Source organism: Mustelus asterias, unplaced genomic scaffold, assembly GCF_964213995.1.
Source record: "Mustelus asterias unplaced genomic scaffold, sMusAst1.hap1.1 HAP1_SCAFFOLD_1412, whole genome shotgun sequence".
NCBI classification, from domain to species: Eukaryota; Metazoa; Chordata; class Chondrichthyes; order Carcharhiniformes; family Triakidae; genus Mustelus; species Mustelus asterias.
Window position 1 is genome coordinate 78,476 of NW_027591357.1, and position 15,477 is coordinate 93,952.

At 51.0% G+C, this 15,477-nt stretch overlaps 1 protein-coding gene across 1 annotated transcript; it reads left to right on the plus strand.

The window, feature by feature from the left end:
• The first annotated feature begins 3,728 nt into the window (after window positions 1-3,728).
• med11 (mediator complex subunit 11) lies at window positions 3,729-14,351 on the plus strand. Its single transcript, XM_078206290.1, has 3 exons — window positions 3,729-3,973; window positions 12,064-12,194; window positions 14,166-14,351. Exons 1-3 carry the CDS (start codon window positions 3,889-3,891, stop codon window positions 14,304-14,306), a joined length of 357 nt encoding a protein of 118 aa, XP_078062416.1. The 5' UTR covers window positions 3,729-3,888; the 3' UTR covers window positions 14,307-14,351.
• Window positions 14,352-15,477: the final 1,126 nt, after the last annotated feature.

Below are 15,477 nucleotides of genomic sequence, written 5' to 3' on the forward strand. Positions count from 1 at the left end.
AGTTACATTGTTGCTATTGGTTACAGTGTCAGTTACATTGTTTCTATTGGTTACAGTGTCAGTTACATTGTTGCTATTGGTTACAGTGTCAGTTACATTTTTTCTATTGGTTACACTCTGTCAGTTACATTGTTTCTATTGGTTACAGTGTCAGTTACATTTTTTCTATTGGTTACACTCTGTCAGTTACATTGTTTCTATTGGTTACAGTGTCAGTTACATTGTTTCTATTGGTTACATTCTGGCAGTTACATTGTTTCTATTGGTGACACTCTGTTATATTGTTTCTATTGGTTACAGTGTCAGTTACATTGTTGCTATTGGTTACAGTGTCAGTTACATTGTTTCTATTGGTTACAGTGTCAGTTACATTGTTGCTATTGGTTACAGTGTCAGTTACATTTTTTCTATTGGTTACACTCTGTCAGTTACATTGTTTCTATTGGTTACAGTGTCAGTTACATTGTTTCTATTGGTTACAGTGTCAGTTACATTGTTTCCATTGGTTACAGTGTCAGTTACATTGTTTCTATTGGTTACAGTGTCAGTTACATTGTTGCTATTGGTTACAGTGTCAGTTACATTGTTGCTATTGGTTACAGTGTCAGTTACATTGTTTCTATTGGTTACAGTGTCAGTTACATTGTTTCTATTGGTTACACTCTGTCAGTTACATTGTTTCCATTGGTTACAGTGTCAGTTACATTGTTTCCATTGGTTACAGTGTCAGTTACATTGTTTCTATTGGTTACATTCTGGCAGTTACATTGTTTCTATTGGTGACACTCTGTTATATTGTTTCTATTGGTTACAGTGTCAGTTACATTGTTGCTATTGGTTACAGTGTCAGTTACATTGTTTCTATTGGTTACAGTGTCAGTTACATTGTTGCTATTGGTTACAGTGTCAGTTACATTTTTTCTATTGGTTACACTCTGTCAGTTACATTGTTTCTATTGGTTACAGTGTCAGTTACATTGTTTCTATTGGTTACAGTGTCAGTTACATTGTTTCCATTGGTTACAGTGTCAGTTACATTGTTTCTATTGGTTACAGTGTCAGTTACATTGTTGCTATTGGTTACAGTGTCAGTTACATTGTTTCTATTGGTTACAGTGTCAGTTACATTGTTTCCATTGGTTACAGTGTCAGTTACATTGTTTCTATTGGTTACACTCTGTCAGTTACATTGTTTCTATTGGTTACAGTGTCAGTTACATTGTTTCTATTGGTTACATTCTGGCAGTTACATTGTTTCTATTGGTGACACTCTGTTATATTGTTTCTATTGGTTACAGTGTCAGTTACATTGTTGCTATTGGTTACAGTGTCAGTTACATTGTTTCTATTGGTTACAGTGTCAGTTACATTGTTTCTATTGGTTACAGTGTCAGTTACATTGTTTCTATTGGTTACACTCTGTCAGTTACATTGTTTCTATTGGTTACAGTGTCAGTTACATTGTTTCTATTGGTTACAGTGTCAGTTACATTGTTTCTATTGGTTACACTCTGTCAGTTACATTGTTTCTATTGGTTACAGTGTCAGTTACATTGTTTCTATTGGTTACAGTGTCAGTTACATTGTTTCTATTGGTTACAGTGTCAGTTACATTGTTGCTATTGGTTACAGTGTCAGTTACATTGTTTCTATTGGTTACAGTGTCAGTTACATTGTTTCCATTGGTTACAGTGTCAGTTACATTGTTTCTATTGGTTACAGTGTCAGTTACATTGTTGCTATTGGTTACAGTGTCAGTTACATTGTTTCTATTGGTTACAGTGTCAGTTACATTGTTTCTATTGGTTACACTCTGTCAGTTACATTGTTTCCATTGGTTACAGTGTCAGTTACATTGTTTCCATTGGTTACAGTGTCAGTTACATTGTTTCTATTGGTTACATTCTGGCAGTTACATTGTTTCTATTGGTGACACTCTGTTATATTGTTTCTATTGGTTACAGTGTCAGTTACATTGTTGCTATTGGTTACAGTGTCAGTTACATTGTTTCTATTGGTTACAGTGTCAGTTACATTGTTGCTATTGGTTACAGTGTCAGTTACATTTTTTCTATTGGTTACACTCTGTCAGTTACATTGTTTCTATTGGTTACAGTGTCAGTTACATTGTTTCTATTGGTTACAGTGTCAGTTACATTGTTTCCATTGGTTACAGTGTCAGTTACATTGTTTCTATTGGTTACAGTGTCAGTTACATTGTTGCTATTGGTTACAGTGTCAGTTACATTGTTTCTATTGGTTACAGTGTCAGTTACATTGTTTCCATTGGTTACAGTGTCAGTTACATTGTTTCTATTGGTTACACTCTGTCAGTTACATTGTTTCTATTGGTTACAGTGTCAGTTACATTGTTTCTATTGGTTACATTCTGGCAGTTACATTGTTTCTATTGGTGACACTCTGTTATATTGTTTCTATTGGTTACAGTGTCAGTTACATTGTTGCTATTGGTTACAGTGTCAGTTACATTGTTTCTATTGGTTACAGTGTCAGTTACATTGTTGCTATTGGTTACAGTGTCAGTTACATTTTTTCTATTGGTTACACTCTGTCAGTTACATTGTTTCTATTGGTTACAGTGTCAGTTACATTGTTTCTATTGGTTACAGTGTCAGTTACATTGTTTCCATTGGTTACAGTGTCAGTTACATTGTTTCTATTGGTTACAGTGTCAGTTACATTGTTGCTATTGGTTACAGTGTCAGTTACATTGTTTCTATTGGTTACAGTGTCAGTTACATTGTTTCCATTGGTTACAGTGTCAGTTACATTGTTTCTATTGGTTACACTCTGTCAGTTACATTGTTTCTATTGGTTACAGTGTCAGTTACATTGTTTCTATTGGTTACACTCTGTCAGTTACATTGTTTCTATTGGTTACACTCTGTCAGTTACATTGTTTCTATTGGTTACAGTGTCAGTTACATTGTTTCTATTGGTTACACTCTGTCAGTTACATTGTTTCTATTGGTTACACTCTGTCAGTTACATTGTTTCCATTGGTTACAGTGTCAGTTACATTGTTTCCATTGGTTACAGTGTCAGTTACATTGTTTCTATTGGTTACAGTGTCAGTTACATTGTTTCCATTGGTTACAGTGTCAGTTACATTGTTTCTATTGGTTACACTCTGTCAGTTACATTGTTTCTATTGGTTACACTCTGTCAGTTACATTGTTTCCATTGGTTACAGTGTCAGTTACATTGTTTCCATTGGTTACAGTGTCAGTTACATTGTTTCTATTGGTTACAGTGTCAGTTACATTGTTTCCATTGGTTACAGTGTCAGTTACATTGTTTCTATTGGTTACACTCTGTCAGTTACATTGTTTCTATTGGTTACAGTGTCAGTTACATTGTTTCTATTGGTTACAGTGGCAGTTACATTGTTTCTATTGGTTACAGTGTCAGTTACATTGTTTCTATTGGTTACACTCTGGCAGTTACATTGTTTCTATTGGTTACATTCTGTCAGTTACATTGTTTCTATTGGTTACAGTGTCAGTTACATTGTTTCCATTGGTTACAGTGTCAGTTACATTGTTTCTATTGGTTACACTCTGGCAGTTACATTGTTTCTATTGGTTACATTCTGTCAGTTACATTGTTTCTATTGGTTACAGTGTCGGTTGCACTGTTGCTATTGGTTATCTGTCTGTGTGTGAATGTCCCCGGGTGAGTTTGTCTGCGGCGCTGTTTGTGGATCCTGTCTCACTTTCCCTCCTCTGCCTCTCTCTGTCCTCCTGCCGCCTCCTTGTCTTTCTTTGTGTGTTGCTGTGGATCGGGTGCAGAGCCGGAGCTGAGCAGAGCCTCTCCCGGAGTCAGACACACTCAGCACCCAGGGCAAGATCCCCCTGTTCCCCCGCCATGGGCACCTACGGACCTGCTAACGAGAAACTCCGCAACCTGGAGGAGATCGAGAAGGAGATCGCCACCATCCTGCAGAGTGCAGGTGAGGGAGACAGAGAGGGAGGAAGGGAGACAGAGAGGGAGGGAGGGAGAGAGGGAGGGAGGGAGACAGAGAGGGAGGGAGGGAGACAGAGAGGGAGGGAGGGAGACAGAGAGGGAGGGAGGGAGACAGAGAGGGAGGGAGGGAGACAGAGAGGGAGGGAGGGAGACAGAGGGAGGGAGAGAGAGAGACGGAGGGAGAGACAGGGGGAGAGACAGGGGGAGGGAGGGAGAGACAGGGGGAGGGAGGGAGAGACATGGGGAGGGAGGGAGAGACGGGGAGGGAGGGAGAGACGGGGAGGGAGGGAGAGACGGGGAGGGAGGGAGAGACGGGGAGGGAGGGAGAGACAGGGTGAGGGAGAGACAGGGAGAGGGTGAGGGAGAGACAGGGGGAGGGTGAGGGAGAGACGGGGAGGGTGAGGGAGAGACAGGGGGAGGGTGAGGGAGAGACAGGGGGAGGGTGAGGGAGAGACAGGGGGAGGGTGAGGGAGAGACAGGGGGAGGGTGAGGGAGAGACAGGGGGAGGGTGAGGGAGAGACGGGGAGGGTGAGGGAGAGACAGGGGGAGGGGGAGGGAGAGACGGGGAGGGTGAGGGAGAGACGGGGAGGGTGAGGGAGAGACGGGGAGGGTGAGGGAGAGACGGGGAGGGTGAGGGAGAGACGGGGAGGGTGAGGGAGAGACGGGGAGGGTGAGGGAGAGACGGGGAGGGTGAGGGAGAGACGGGGAGGGTGAGGGAGAGACGGGGAGGGTGAGGGAGAGACAGGGGGAGGGTGAGGGAGAGACAGGGGGAGGGTGAGGGAGAGACAGAGGGTGAGGGAGAGACAGAGGTGAGGGAGAGACAGAGGGTGAGGGAGAGACAGAGGGTGAGGGAGAGACAGAGGGAAGGGGTGGGAGGGTGAGGGAAAGACAGAGGGAAGGGGTGGGAGAGGGAGGGTGAGGGAGAGACAGAGGGAAGGGGTGGGAGAGGGAGGGTGAGGGAGAGACAGAGGGAAGGGGTGGGAGAGGGAGGGTGAGGGAGAGACAGAGGGAAGGGGTGGGAGAGGGAGGGTGAGGGAGAGACAGAGGGAAGGGGTGGGAGAGGGAGGGTGAGGGAGAGACAGGGAAGGGGTGGGTGAGGGAGAGACAGACAGACTGGAAAGAGACAAAGAGAGAGGAGAGAGTGTGTGGGTGGAAAGAGTGTGTGGGAGGAAAATGAGAGAGAGTGGAAAGGAGAGAGAGATGCAGGAGAAAACTGAGAGAGTGAGAGTGGGAGGGAAGAGAGAGATTGTGTGGGAGGCAAATAAGAGAGAGATAGAGAAAGGAAAGGGAGAGAGTGGGAGGGAAGAGAAAGAATGTGTGGGAGGAAAATGAGTGAGAGAGAGAGAAAGGAGCGAGTGAGGAAGGAGAGAATGTGTGTGGGAAGATGGAGAGAGTGGGAAGAAGAGGGAGGGAGAGAGAGAGGATAGAGAAGGTGGAAGATAGGAAGGAGAGTGAAGTGGAGAGAGAGAGAGAGAGAGAGGATAGAGGGGAGTGGGGGAATGAGCTGGAGGAGGTGATTAAAGGAGAGAGGAGGGGGTCGGAGAGAGAGAGAGAGGGAGGGAAGCGGAGAATGGGGGGGGGGACTGCCTCGGGAGGGGGGGAAGGGGTAAATCCTGCCGTTTGATGCAGATTCCTGATTTAATTGCCCCCTCCCCTCCCCTCCCATTGGGCAGTGGGGCATTGGTCCAGAGACTGGTTCTCCCCCTTTTGTCAGGGGCACTGAGGCCAATTGTCACTGTCATCCCCCCCCCCCCACCCGCTTCCCCCCCCCACCCGCTCCATCCCCCCCCCCGATGTGAGTTCCAGTTCCTGGCCGGACCCTCACCTCATCACAGGGGCATAAGAAGTAGGAGCGGGAATAAGGCCACTCGGTCCTTCCAGCCTGACTGAGGCCTCGAACCCCACTTTCCTGCCCCCTCCCCCAAAACCGTCGACAGTCAAAACTCTCTCCAACTCGGCCTTGAATATGTTCAGTGACTCTCAGCCTCACGGTGGCACAGTGGTTGGCACTGCTGCCTCACAGCGCCAGGGACCCGGGTTCGATTCCCCGCCTTGGGTCACTGTCTGTGTGGAGTCTGCATGTTCTCCCCGTGTCTGCGTGGGTTTCCTCCGGGTGCTCCGGTTTCCTCCCACAGTCCGAAAGACGTGCTGGTTAGGTGGATTGGCCATGCTAAATTGCCCCTTAGTGTCAGGGGGATTAGGAGGGTAAATATGGGGGGTTGTGGGGATGGGGCCTGGGTGGGATTGTTGTTGGTGCAGGCTTGATGGGCCGAATGGTCTCATTTTGCACTGGAGGAGTCTATGTTTCTATTACCTGAACAGGTGCCGGAGTGTAGCGACTAGGGGATTTTCACAGTAACTTCATTGCAGTGTTAATGTAAGCCAACTTGTGACACTAATAAATGAACTTAAATGGGAGACCTCTTATTCGGAAACTGTGCCCCCCTATCCCCCCCGTTCTAGGTTTCCCTTGTGGGGGAACCATCCTCCCAGCCTCCACTCATAAGAACATAAGAACATAAGAAATAGGAGCAGGAGTAGGCCATCTAGCCCCTCGAGCCTGCCCCGCCATTCAATAAGATCATGGCTGATCTGACGTGGATCAGTACCACTTACCCGCCTGATCCCCATAACCCTTAATTCCCTTACCGATCAGGAATCCATCCATCCGCGCTTTAAACATATTCAGCGAGGTAGCCTCCACCACCTCAGTGGGCAGAGAATTCCAGAGATTCACCACCCTCTGGGAGAAGAAGTTCCTCCTCAACTCTGTCTTAAACCGACCCCCCTTTATTTTGAGGCTGTGTCCTCTAGTTTTAACTTCCTTACTAAGTGGAAAGAATCTCTCCGCCTCCACCCTATCCAGCCCCCGCATTATCTTATAAGTCTCCATAAGATCCCCCCTCATCCTTCTAAACTCCAACGAGTACAAACCCAATCTCCTCAGCCTCTCCTCATAATCCAAACCCCTCATCTCCGGTATCAACCTGGTGAACCTTCTCTGCACTCCCTCCAATGCCAATATATCCTTCCTCATATAAGGGGACCAATACTGCACACAGTATTCCAGCTGCGGCCTCACCAATGCCCTGTACAGGTGCATCAAGACATCCCTGCTTTTATATTCTATCCCCTTCGCAATATAGGCCAACATCCCATTTGCCTTCTTGATCACCTGTTGTACCTGCAGACTGGGCTTTTGCGTCTCATGCACAAGGACCCCCAGGTCCCTTTGCACGGTAGCATGTTTTAATTTGTTTCCATTGAGATAGTAATCCCATTTGTTAGTATTTCCTCCAAAGTGTATAACCTCGCATTTATCAACGTTATACTCCATTTGCCATATCCTCGCCCACTCACTCAGCCTGTCCAAATCTCTCTGCAGATCTTCTCCGTCCTCCACACGATTCACTTTTCCACTTATCTTTGTGTCGTCTGCAAACTTCGTTACCCTACACTCCGTCCCCTCCTCCAGATCATCTATATAAATGGTAAATAGTTGCGGCCCGAGTACCGATCCCTGCGGCACGCCACTAGTTACCTTCCTCCAACCGGAAAAACACCCATTTATTCCGACTCTTTGCTTCCTGTCGGATAGCCAGTCCCCAATCCACTTTAACACACTACCCCCAACTCCGTGTGCCCTAATCTTCTTCAGTAGCCTTTTATGGGGCACCTTATCAAACGCCTTTTGGAAATCCAAAAACACCGCATCCACCGGTTCTCCTCCATCAACCGCCCTAGTCACATCTTCATAAAAATCCAACATGTTCGTCAAGCACGACTTTCCCCTCATGAATCCATGCTGCTATCGATCCCAACTCAGAATCTTAAAGTTTTTAAAGTTAAGAGTTTATTTATTAGTGTCACAAGTAAGGCTTACATAAGAACATAAGAAATAGGAGCAGGAGTAGGCCATCTAGCCCCTCGAGCCTGCCCCGCCATTCAATAAGATCATGGCTGATCTGATAGTGATTTAGTTCCACTTACCTGCCCGCTCCCCATAACCCTTAATTCCCTTATTGATCAGAAATCTATCTACCTGTGACTTAAACATATTTAACGAGGTAGCCTCCACTGCTTCAATGGGCAGAGAATTCCAGAGATTCACTGCCCTCTGAGAGAAGAAGTTCCTCCTCAACTCTGTCCTAAACTGACCCCCGTTTATTTTGAGGCTGTGTCCTCGAGTTCTAGTTTCCTTTCTAAGTGGAAAGAATCTCTCTGCCTCTACCCTATCCAGCCCCTTCATTATGTTATATGTCTCTATAAGATCTCCCCTCAGCCTTCTAAACTCCAACGAGTACAGGCCCAATCTACTCAATCTCTCCTCATAAGCTAACCCCCCTCATCTCCGGTATCAACCTGGTGAACCTTCTCTGTACTCCCTCCAAGGCCAATATATCCTTCCGCAAATAAGGGGACCAAAATTGCACACAGTACTCCAGTTGCGGCCTCACCAGTACCTTGTACAATTGCAGCAAGACCTCCCTGCTTTTATACTCCATCCCTCTCGCGACATTACATTAACACTGTAATGAAGTTACTGTGAAAATCCCCTAGTCGCCACACTCCGGCGCCCGTTCGGGTAACACTGAGGGAGAATTTAGCACGGCCAATGCACCCTAACCAGCGCGTCTTTCGGACTGTGGGAGGAAACCGGAGCACCCGGAGGAAACCCACGCAGACACGGGGAGAATGTGCAAACTCCACACAGACAGTGACCAAGGCCGGGAATCGAACCCGGGTCCCTGGTGCTGTGAGGCAGCCGTTCTAACCACTGTGAATTTAATCTGTTTCAATAAAGTCCCCTCGCTCATTCTTCTGAACTCCGATGGGAACTGACTCAACCGCTCCAACCTTTCCTCGGAAGACCAATCCCTTTTGTCCTGGGAATCAGCCCAGTGAACCTTCTCTGAACGGCCTCCATTGCAACGATGTCCCTCCTTAAGTGAGGAGACCAAAACTGTACGCAGTACCCCCACCGCAGACACACCGACGCCCTGTAGAGCTGTAGCAAGATAGATGGAAACGCACAGTGGCAGCCGTGTGTACCATGTACAAGATGCACCGCAGCGACTCACCAAGGCTCCTTAGGCAGCACCTTCCAAACCCGTGACCACTTCCATCTAGAAGAACAAGGGCAGCAGATACCTGGGGAACACCCCCGTCTGGAGATTCCCCTCCGAGTCACTCACCATCCTGACTTGGAAATATATCGGCTGTTCCTTCGCAGTCAAAATCCTCCCTAACCTACGGCACAGGGACTGCAGCGATTCAAAGAACAGTACAGCACAGGAAACAGGCCCTTCGGCCCTCCAAGCCTGTGCCGCTCATTGGTCCAAAAAGACCAATTGTTTGTATCCCTCCATTCCCAGGCTGCTCATGTGACTATCCAGGTAAGTCTTAAACGATGTCAGCGTGTCTGCCTCCACCACCCTACTTGGCAGCGCATTCCAGGCCCCCACCACCCTCTGTGTAAAAAACGTCCCTCTGATATCTGAGTTATACCTCACCCCTTGAGCCCGTGACCCCTCGTGATTGTCACCTCCGCCCTGGGAAAAAGCTTCCCACCGTTCACCCTATCTATACCCTTCATAATTTTGTACACCTCTATTAGGTCTCCCCTCATTCTCCGTCTTTCCAGGGAGAACAAGCCCAGCTTACCCAATCTCTCCTCATAGCTAAGACCCTCCATACCAGGCAACATCCTGGTAAACCTTCTCTGCACTCTCTCTAACGCCTCCACGTCCTTCTGGTAGTGCGGCAACCAGAACTGGATGCAGTATTCCAAATGTGGCCTAACCAGCGTTCTATACAGCTGCAACATCAGACTCCAGCTTTTATACTCTATACCCCGTCCTATAAAGGCAAGCATACCATATGCCTTCTTCACCACCTTCTCCACCTGTGTTGCCACCTTCAAGGATTTGTGGAGTTGCACACCTAGGTCCCTCTGTGTTTCTATACTCCTGATGGCTCTGCCATTTATTGTATAACTCCCCCCGACATTAGTTCTTCCAAAATGCATCACTTCACATTTATCTGGATTAAATTCCATCTGCCACCTCTCCGCCCAATTTTCCAGCCTATCTATATCCTGCTGTATTGTCCGACAATGCTCTTCGCTATCCGCAAGTCAAGATGGCAGCTCACCACCACCTTCTCAAGGGGCAACTAGGGATGGGCAATAAATGCTGGCCCAGCCAGCGATGCCCAGGTCCCACGAATGAATAGAAAAAAAAAGTCAATTGTTGTAACAACCCACCTGGTTCACCAATGTCTCCGTTAGGGAAGGAAATCTGCCATCCTTACCCGGTCTGGCCTACATGTGACTCCAGAGCCACAGCCAATGTGGTTGACTCACAACTGCCCCTCTGAAATGGCCAAGCGGGACACTCAGTTCAAGGACAACTTCATGGGCAATAAATGCTGGACAGCCAATGATGCCCATGTCCTGTGAATGAATTTAAAAAAATAGAAACTAGAAGCAGGAGGAGGCCATTCGGCCCTTCGAGCCTGCTCCGCCATTCATTACGAACATGGCTGATCATCAAATTTAATATCCTGATCCCCCCCCTATCTCTCGATCCCTTCAGCCACAAGAGCGATATCTAATTTCTTCTTGAAATCACACAACGTTTTGGCTTCAACTACTTCCTGTGGTAATGAATTCCACACATTCATCGCTCTCTGGGTGAAGAAATGTCTCCTCATCTCCATCCTAAATGGTTTACCCCGAATCCTCAGACTGTGACCCCCCTGGTTCTGAACTCCCCCCACCATCGGGAACATCCTCCCTGCATCTACCCTGTCTGGTCCTGTTGGAATATTATAGGTACCATAAGAGCCCTCCTCATTCTTCCAAACTCCAGGGAATGTAATCCCAACTGACTTCCCTACTTCACAATAAAGGCCAATGTTCCAACTTTTTAAAATATTCATTCATGGGACATGGGTGTCGCTGGCTGGGCCAGCATTTATTGCCCATCCCTAGTTGCCCTTGGAGGGCAGTTGAGAGTCAACCACATGAGCTGTGGCTCTGGAGTCACATGTAGGCCAGACCGGGTAAGGGCGGCAGATTTCCTTCCCTAAAGGAACCAGACGGGTTTTTCCGACAATGGGTCATCAGTCGATTCTTAATTCCACATTTTTTTTTATTGAATTCAAATTCCACCATCTGCCGTGGCGGGATTCGAACCCGGGTCCCCCAGAACATGAGCTGAGTTTATGGATTAATAGGCCAGTGATAATACCACAAGGCCATCGCTTCCAAAACTTTCCCTTAGTGTCCAAAGATGTGCGGGTTAGGTGGATTGGCCGTGCTAAATTGTCCCTTAGTGTCCAAAGATGTGTGGGTTAGGTGGATTGGCCATGCTAAATTGCCCCTTAGTGTCCAAAGATGTGCAGGTTAGGTGGATTGGCCGTGCTAAATTGCCCCTTACTGTCCAAAGATGTGCAGGTTAGGTGGATTGGCCATGCTAAATTGTCCCTTAGTGTCCAAAGATGTGTCGGTTGGGTGGATTGCCCATGCTAAATTGCCCCTTAGTGTCCAAAGATGTGTGGGTTAGGTGGATTGGCCATGCTAAATTGTCCCTTAGTGTCCAAAGATGTGTCGGTTGGGTGGATTGGCCATGCTAAATTGCCCCTTAGTGTCCAAAGATGTGTGGGTTAGGTGGATTGGCCATGCTAAATTGTCCCTTAGTGTCCAAAGATGTGTCGGTTGGGTGGATTGGCCATGCTAAATTGCCCCTTAGTGTCCAAAGATGTGTGGGTTAGGTGAATTGGCCATGCTAAATTGCCCCTTAGTGTCCAAAGATGTGTGGGTTAGGTGAATTGGCCATGCTAAATTGCCCCTTAGTGTCCAAAGAAGGTCTCCCTGGTGATGGACTCGTGGTATTATTGCTGGACTATTTCCAAGTTACTTGCTGTACCTGAGTGCTGACGTGTAATCCTCCACACCCTCAAGAGATGGAGTTCAATGGTCTTCAACTGGGAACATGGTAGCATTCTGCACAGTGGAGGTTTCTCTCTCTAAGCCGTTTCCTCTCTCTCTCTTTCTATTTTTTTGGTTCTTAGCCAATGCCATCTTGGAAATGTCCAAGGAGAAACCAGCAGAGCGCTCCCTGGACCGCCACGCCCTGCAGTTCACCGCTTCTGTGCAACGCGTCGAAATGGAACTGTCCAGTCAAATCCGCTATCTCACCCAGGTACGTCCAACACTTCCTGCTCACCCTCCCACCCATCCCATCATTGCCCCCTCCCCAATCTCTGTATCCTCCTTCAGCCACCCCCTCTCCCCAATTCTCTGGGATCATAGAATCCCTGCAGTGCAGAAGGAGGCCATTCAGCCCATTGAGCCTGCACCGGCGACTATCCCACCCGAGTCCTATCCCCGTAACCCCACCTATTCACCCTGCGAAACCTCCTGACAGGGGCAATTTAGCACGGCCAATCCACCTAATCGAACCCGGGTCCCTGGCACTGTGAGGTCGCGGTGCTAACTCTGCACTCCTATTCTGCCAGCTGCTGCATTTTGCAATTGTGTATCATCATCAAATTGGATAGCATTAACAGAGGCCGTTCAGCCCATCCTGTGCCATGCTGGCTCCCTGATAGCACGAGCCAAAATCGTCCCACACCCCTCGCTACTGTGACGAAAGCTGCCTGATGACTTTGAGTGTCCCAATTCAATCCACCCACCTTCACCGTCCCGGCTTCAGAGAGGCGGCTTTGCGATCCCAGGCTGACTCTGCCAGGGCAGTGCTGAGGGAGTGCTGCTCTGCCGGAGGTGCCGTCTTTCCAATGAGGTGTTGGTGGATGTCAAAGATCCCAAGCCCCCCCCCCCGCACCCCGCCCCCTCGTACGCCCGCCCCCTCGTACGCCCGCCCCCTCGTACCCCCACCTCCTCGCACCCCGCCCCCAACCCCCCCCCAATCTCCAGTCTCCTCCCATTGCCCTGGTCAATGTTTACCCCTCGGCCACTCTCACCAAAAGCTGATGTCCTGCTCATTATCACGTTGCTGCTCTGGGATCTTGCTGTGCGCCATTTGGCGAATGTGCTTCTGGCGTTACGGGTGGACTGATGATGTCACCGGCAGCTTGCCATTGGCTGTGAAGAGGTTTGGGGCGTCGCAGGGAGGGGAACAGCTCAATAGAAATGGAAGCTCATTCAGCATCCTCTCTCTCCACCCCCCTCTCTCCCCCCCTCCTTCCCCTCCCCCCCCTCCCCCCTCTCTCCCCCCCCCTCTCTCCCCCCCCCCTCTCTCCCCCCCTCCGCACTCCTCCCCCCTCCTCCTCCCCCCCCTCCTCCCCCCCCTCCTCCTCCCCCCCCTCCTCCCCCTCCTCCCCCCCTCCTCCCCCCCTCCTCCCCCCCTCCTCCCCCCCTCCTCCCCCCCTCCTCCCCCCCTCCTCCCCCCCTCCTCCCCCCCTCCTCTCCCCCCTCCTCCCCCCCCTCCTCTCCCCCCCTCCTCTCCCCCCCTCCTCCCCCCCCTCCTCCCCCCCCTCCTCCCCCCCTCCTCCCCCCCCCTCCTCCCCCCCCTCCTCCCCCCCCCTCCTCCCCCCCCTCCTCCCCCCCTCCTCCCCCCCCCTCCTCTCCCCCCCTCCTCCTCCCCCCTCCTCCCCCCCTCCTCCCCCCCCTCCTCCCCCCTCCTCCCCCCCTCCCCCCTCCTCCCCCCTCCTCCTCCCCTCCTCCCCCCCCCTTCCTCCCCCCCCTTCCTCCTCCCCCCCCCTCCCCCCCCCTTCCTCCTCCCCCCCCTTCCTCCCCCCCCCTCCCCCCCCCTTCCTCCTCCCCCCCCCTTCCTCCTCCCCCCCCCTTCCTCCCCCCCCCCCCCTTCCTCCCCCCCCCCTTCCTCCCCCCCCCCTTCCTTCCTCCCCCCCCTCCTCCCCCCCCCTTCCTCCCCCCCTTCCTCCCCCCCCTTCCTCCCCCCCCCCTTCCTCCCCCCCCCTTCCTCCCCCCCCCTTCCTTCCTCCCCCCCCCCTTCCTTCCTCCCCCCCCCCTTCCTTCCTCCCCCCCCTTCCTTCCTCCCCCCCCCTTCCTCCCCCCCCCCTTCCTCCCCCCTCCCTTCCTCCCCCCCCCCCTCCTCCCCCCCTTCCTCCCCCCCCCCTTCCTCCCCCCCCCTTCCTCCTTCCCCCCCCTTCCTCCTTCCCCCCCTTCCTCCTCCCCCCTCTTCCCCCCACAGGTGGCCACCGGGCAGCCACACGAAGGCTCCAGCTATTCGTCCAGGAAGGATGCGCAGATGGCAGTGAACCGGGTGGAGTACAGTCACATCAAGGTGCGCGATCTGGCCAAGACTTGCGACCAGATGCTGGAGCAGCCCTGATGAAGGGGGTGGGGTGTGAGTGAGTGTGTGTGTGGGGGGTGGGGGCAATGGGAGCTCGGGGGGAGGGGGGCCATTGGTTATTGTATTTGAACCCTCCCCTCGCCCCCTCCAGCACACTCCCCAGGTCTGTCGGGGAGAGGGTGTGTGTGAGGGGGGGGGAAGCGGGGTGGGGTGAGGGGAATGGCCCCCCCCCTGTCCTTACCCCCGTTGCCATTCTGTAAGACACGCTTCTCTGTGCCTCGCGGCCAAAGCCTTGGCTCAGTGTCCAGTGATTGTAACTGTGGGTAACCCGGGGTGAGAATCCCTCCGAGTCGGAATGGCCAAAGAGTTTATTCCCAAATTGTTCCTGCGTTCTGGAGCAGGGAAGGTTCCCGGCTCCCAAGAGGCGCGGAATTTGAGACTAGCTGGGGTGGGTTTGTTTGTGGGGGTGGGGGAAGGAGGACACGACCTTCCCCAAGGGGTCTCCAGCTCAATCTGCCCGTCACTCATCTCTTGAACCCCGTTCGCCCCCATTTTAGCCGCTGACTGACCACCGGGGTGGACTGACCACTCATGTCCGCAGTGGGACTGACCACTGGGGCAGTTTCCCCGCTCTCTCATGGGTGGTGGGACAGTTTCACACAGGGCCTGCGTTGTGTTTGGGTCTCCCTGTCTCCCAATGACAGCACGGATTGGACAGTCCTGAGGCTAATCCCTGGGGTCTTTATATCCGCGGGGAAAATTCCTATTCTGTCACCAGGAATTTTTGGCTCAGAGGGATGGGCTGGGGAGAGGGGGAAGGGGATGAGTGGAGGGAGGGAATGAGGGGGGCGGGGGGGGGGGGGGAAGGGAGAGTTTCAGTGTTTCTCTTAACTGAGAGCTGGTGTGGGTCCGTGAGCTGATCTCTCCCTCACTCTCTCTATCTCTATGCCTCTCTCTCTCTGCCTCTCTCTCTCCTGCCCCTCTCTCTCTCTGCCTCTCTCTCTCTCTGCCCCTCTCTCTCTCTGCCCCTCTCTCTCTCTGCCCTCTCTCTCTCTGCCCCTCTCTCTCTCTGCCCCTCTCTCTCTCTGCCCCTCTCTCTCTCTGCCCCTCTCTCTCTCTGCCCCTCTCTCTCTCTCTGCCCCTCTCTCTCTCTCTGCCCCTCTCTCTCTCTCTGCCCCTCTCTCTCTCTCTGCCCCTCTCTCTCTCTCTG

Excerpts from the sequence above, each read along its gene's own strand:
- med11 (XM_078206290.1), top strand. The coding sequence starts at position 3,889 with ATGGGCACCTACGGACCTGCTAACGAGAAACTCCGCAACCTGGAGGAG. Across the intron at positions 3,974-12,063 it reads CACCATCCTGCAGAGTGCAG|CCAATGCCATCTTGGAAATG; the intron begins GTGAGGGAGACA and ends TTTGGTTCTTAG. Across the intron at positions 12,195-14,165 it reads AAATCCGCTATCTCACCCAG|GTGGCCACCGGGCAGCCACA; the intron begins GTACGTCCAACA and ends TTCCCCCCACAG.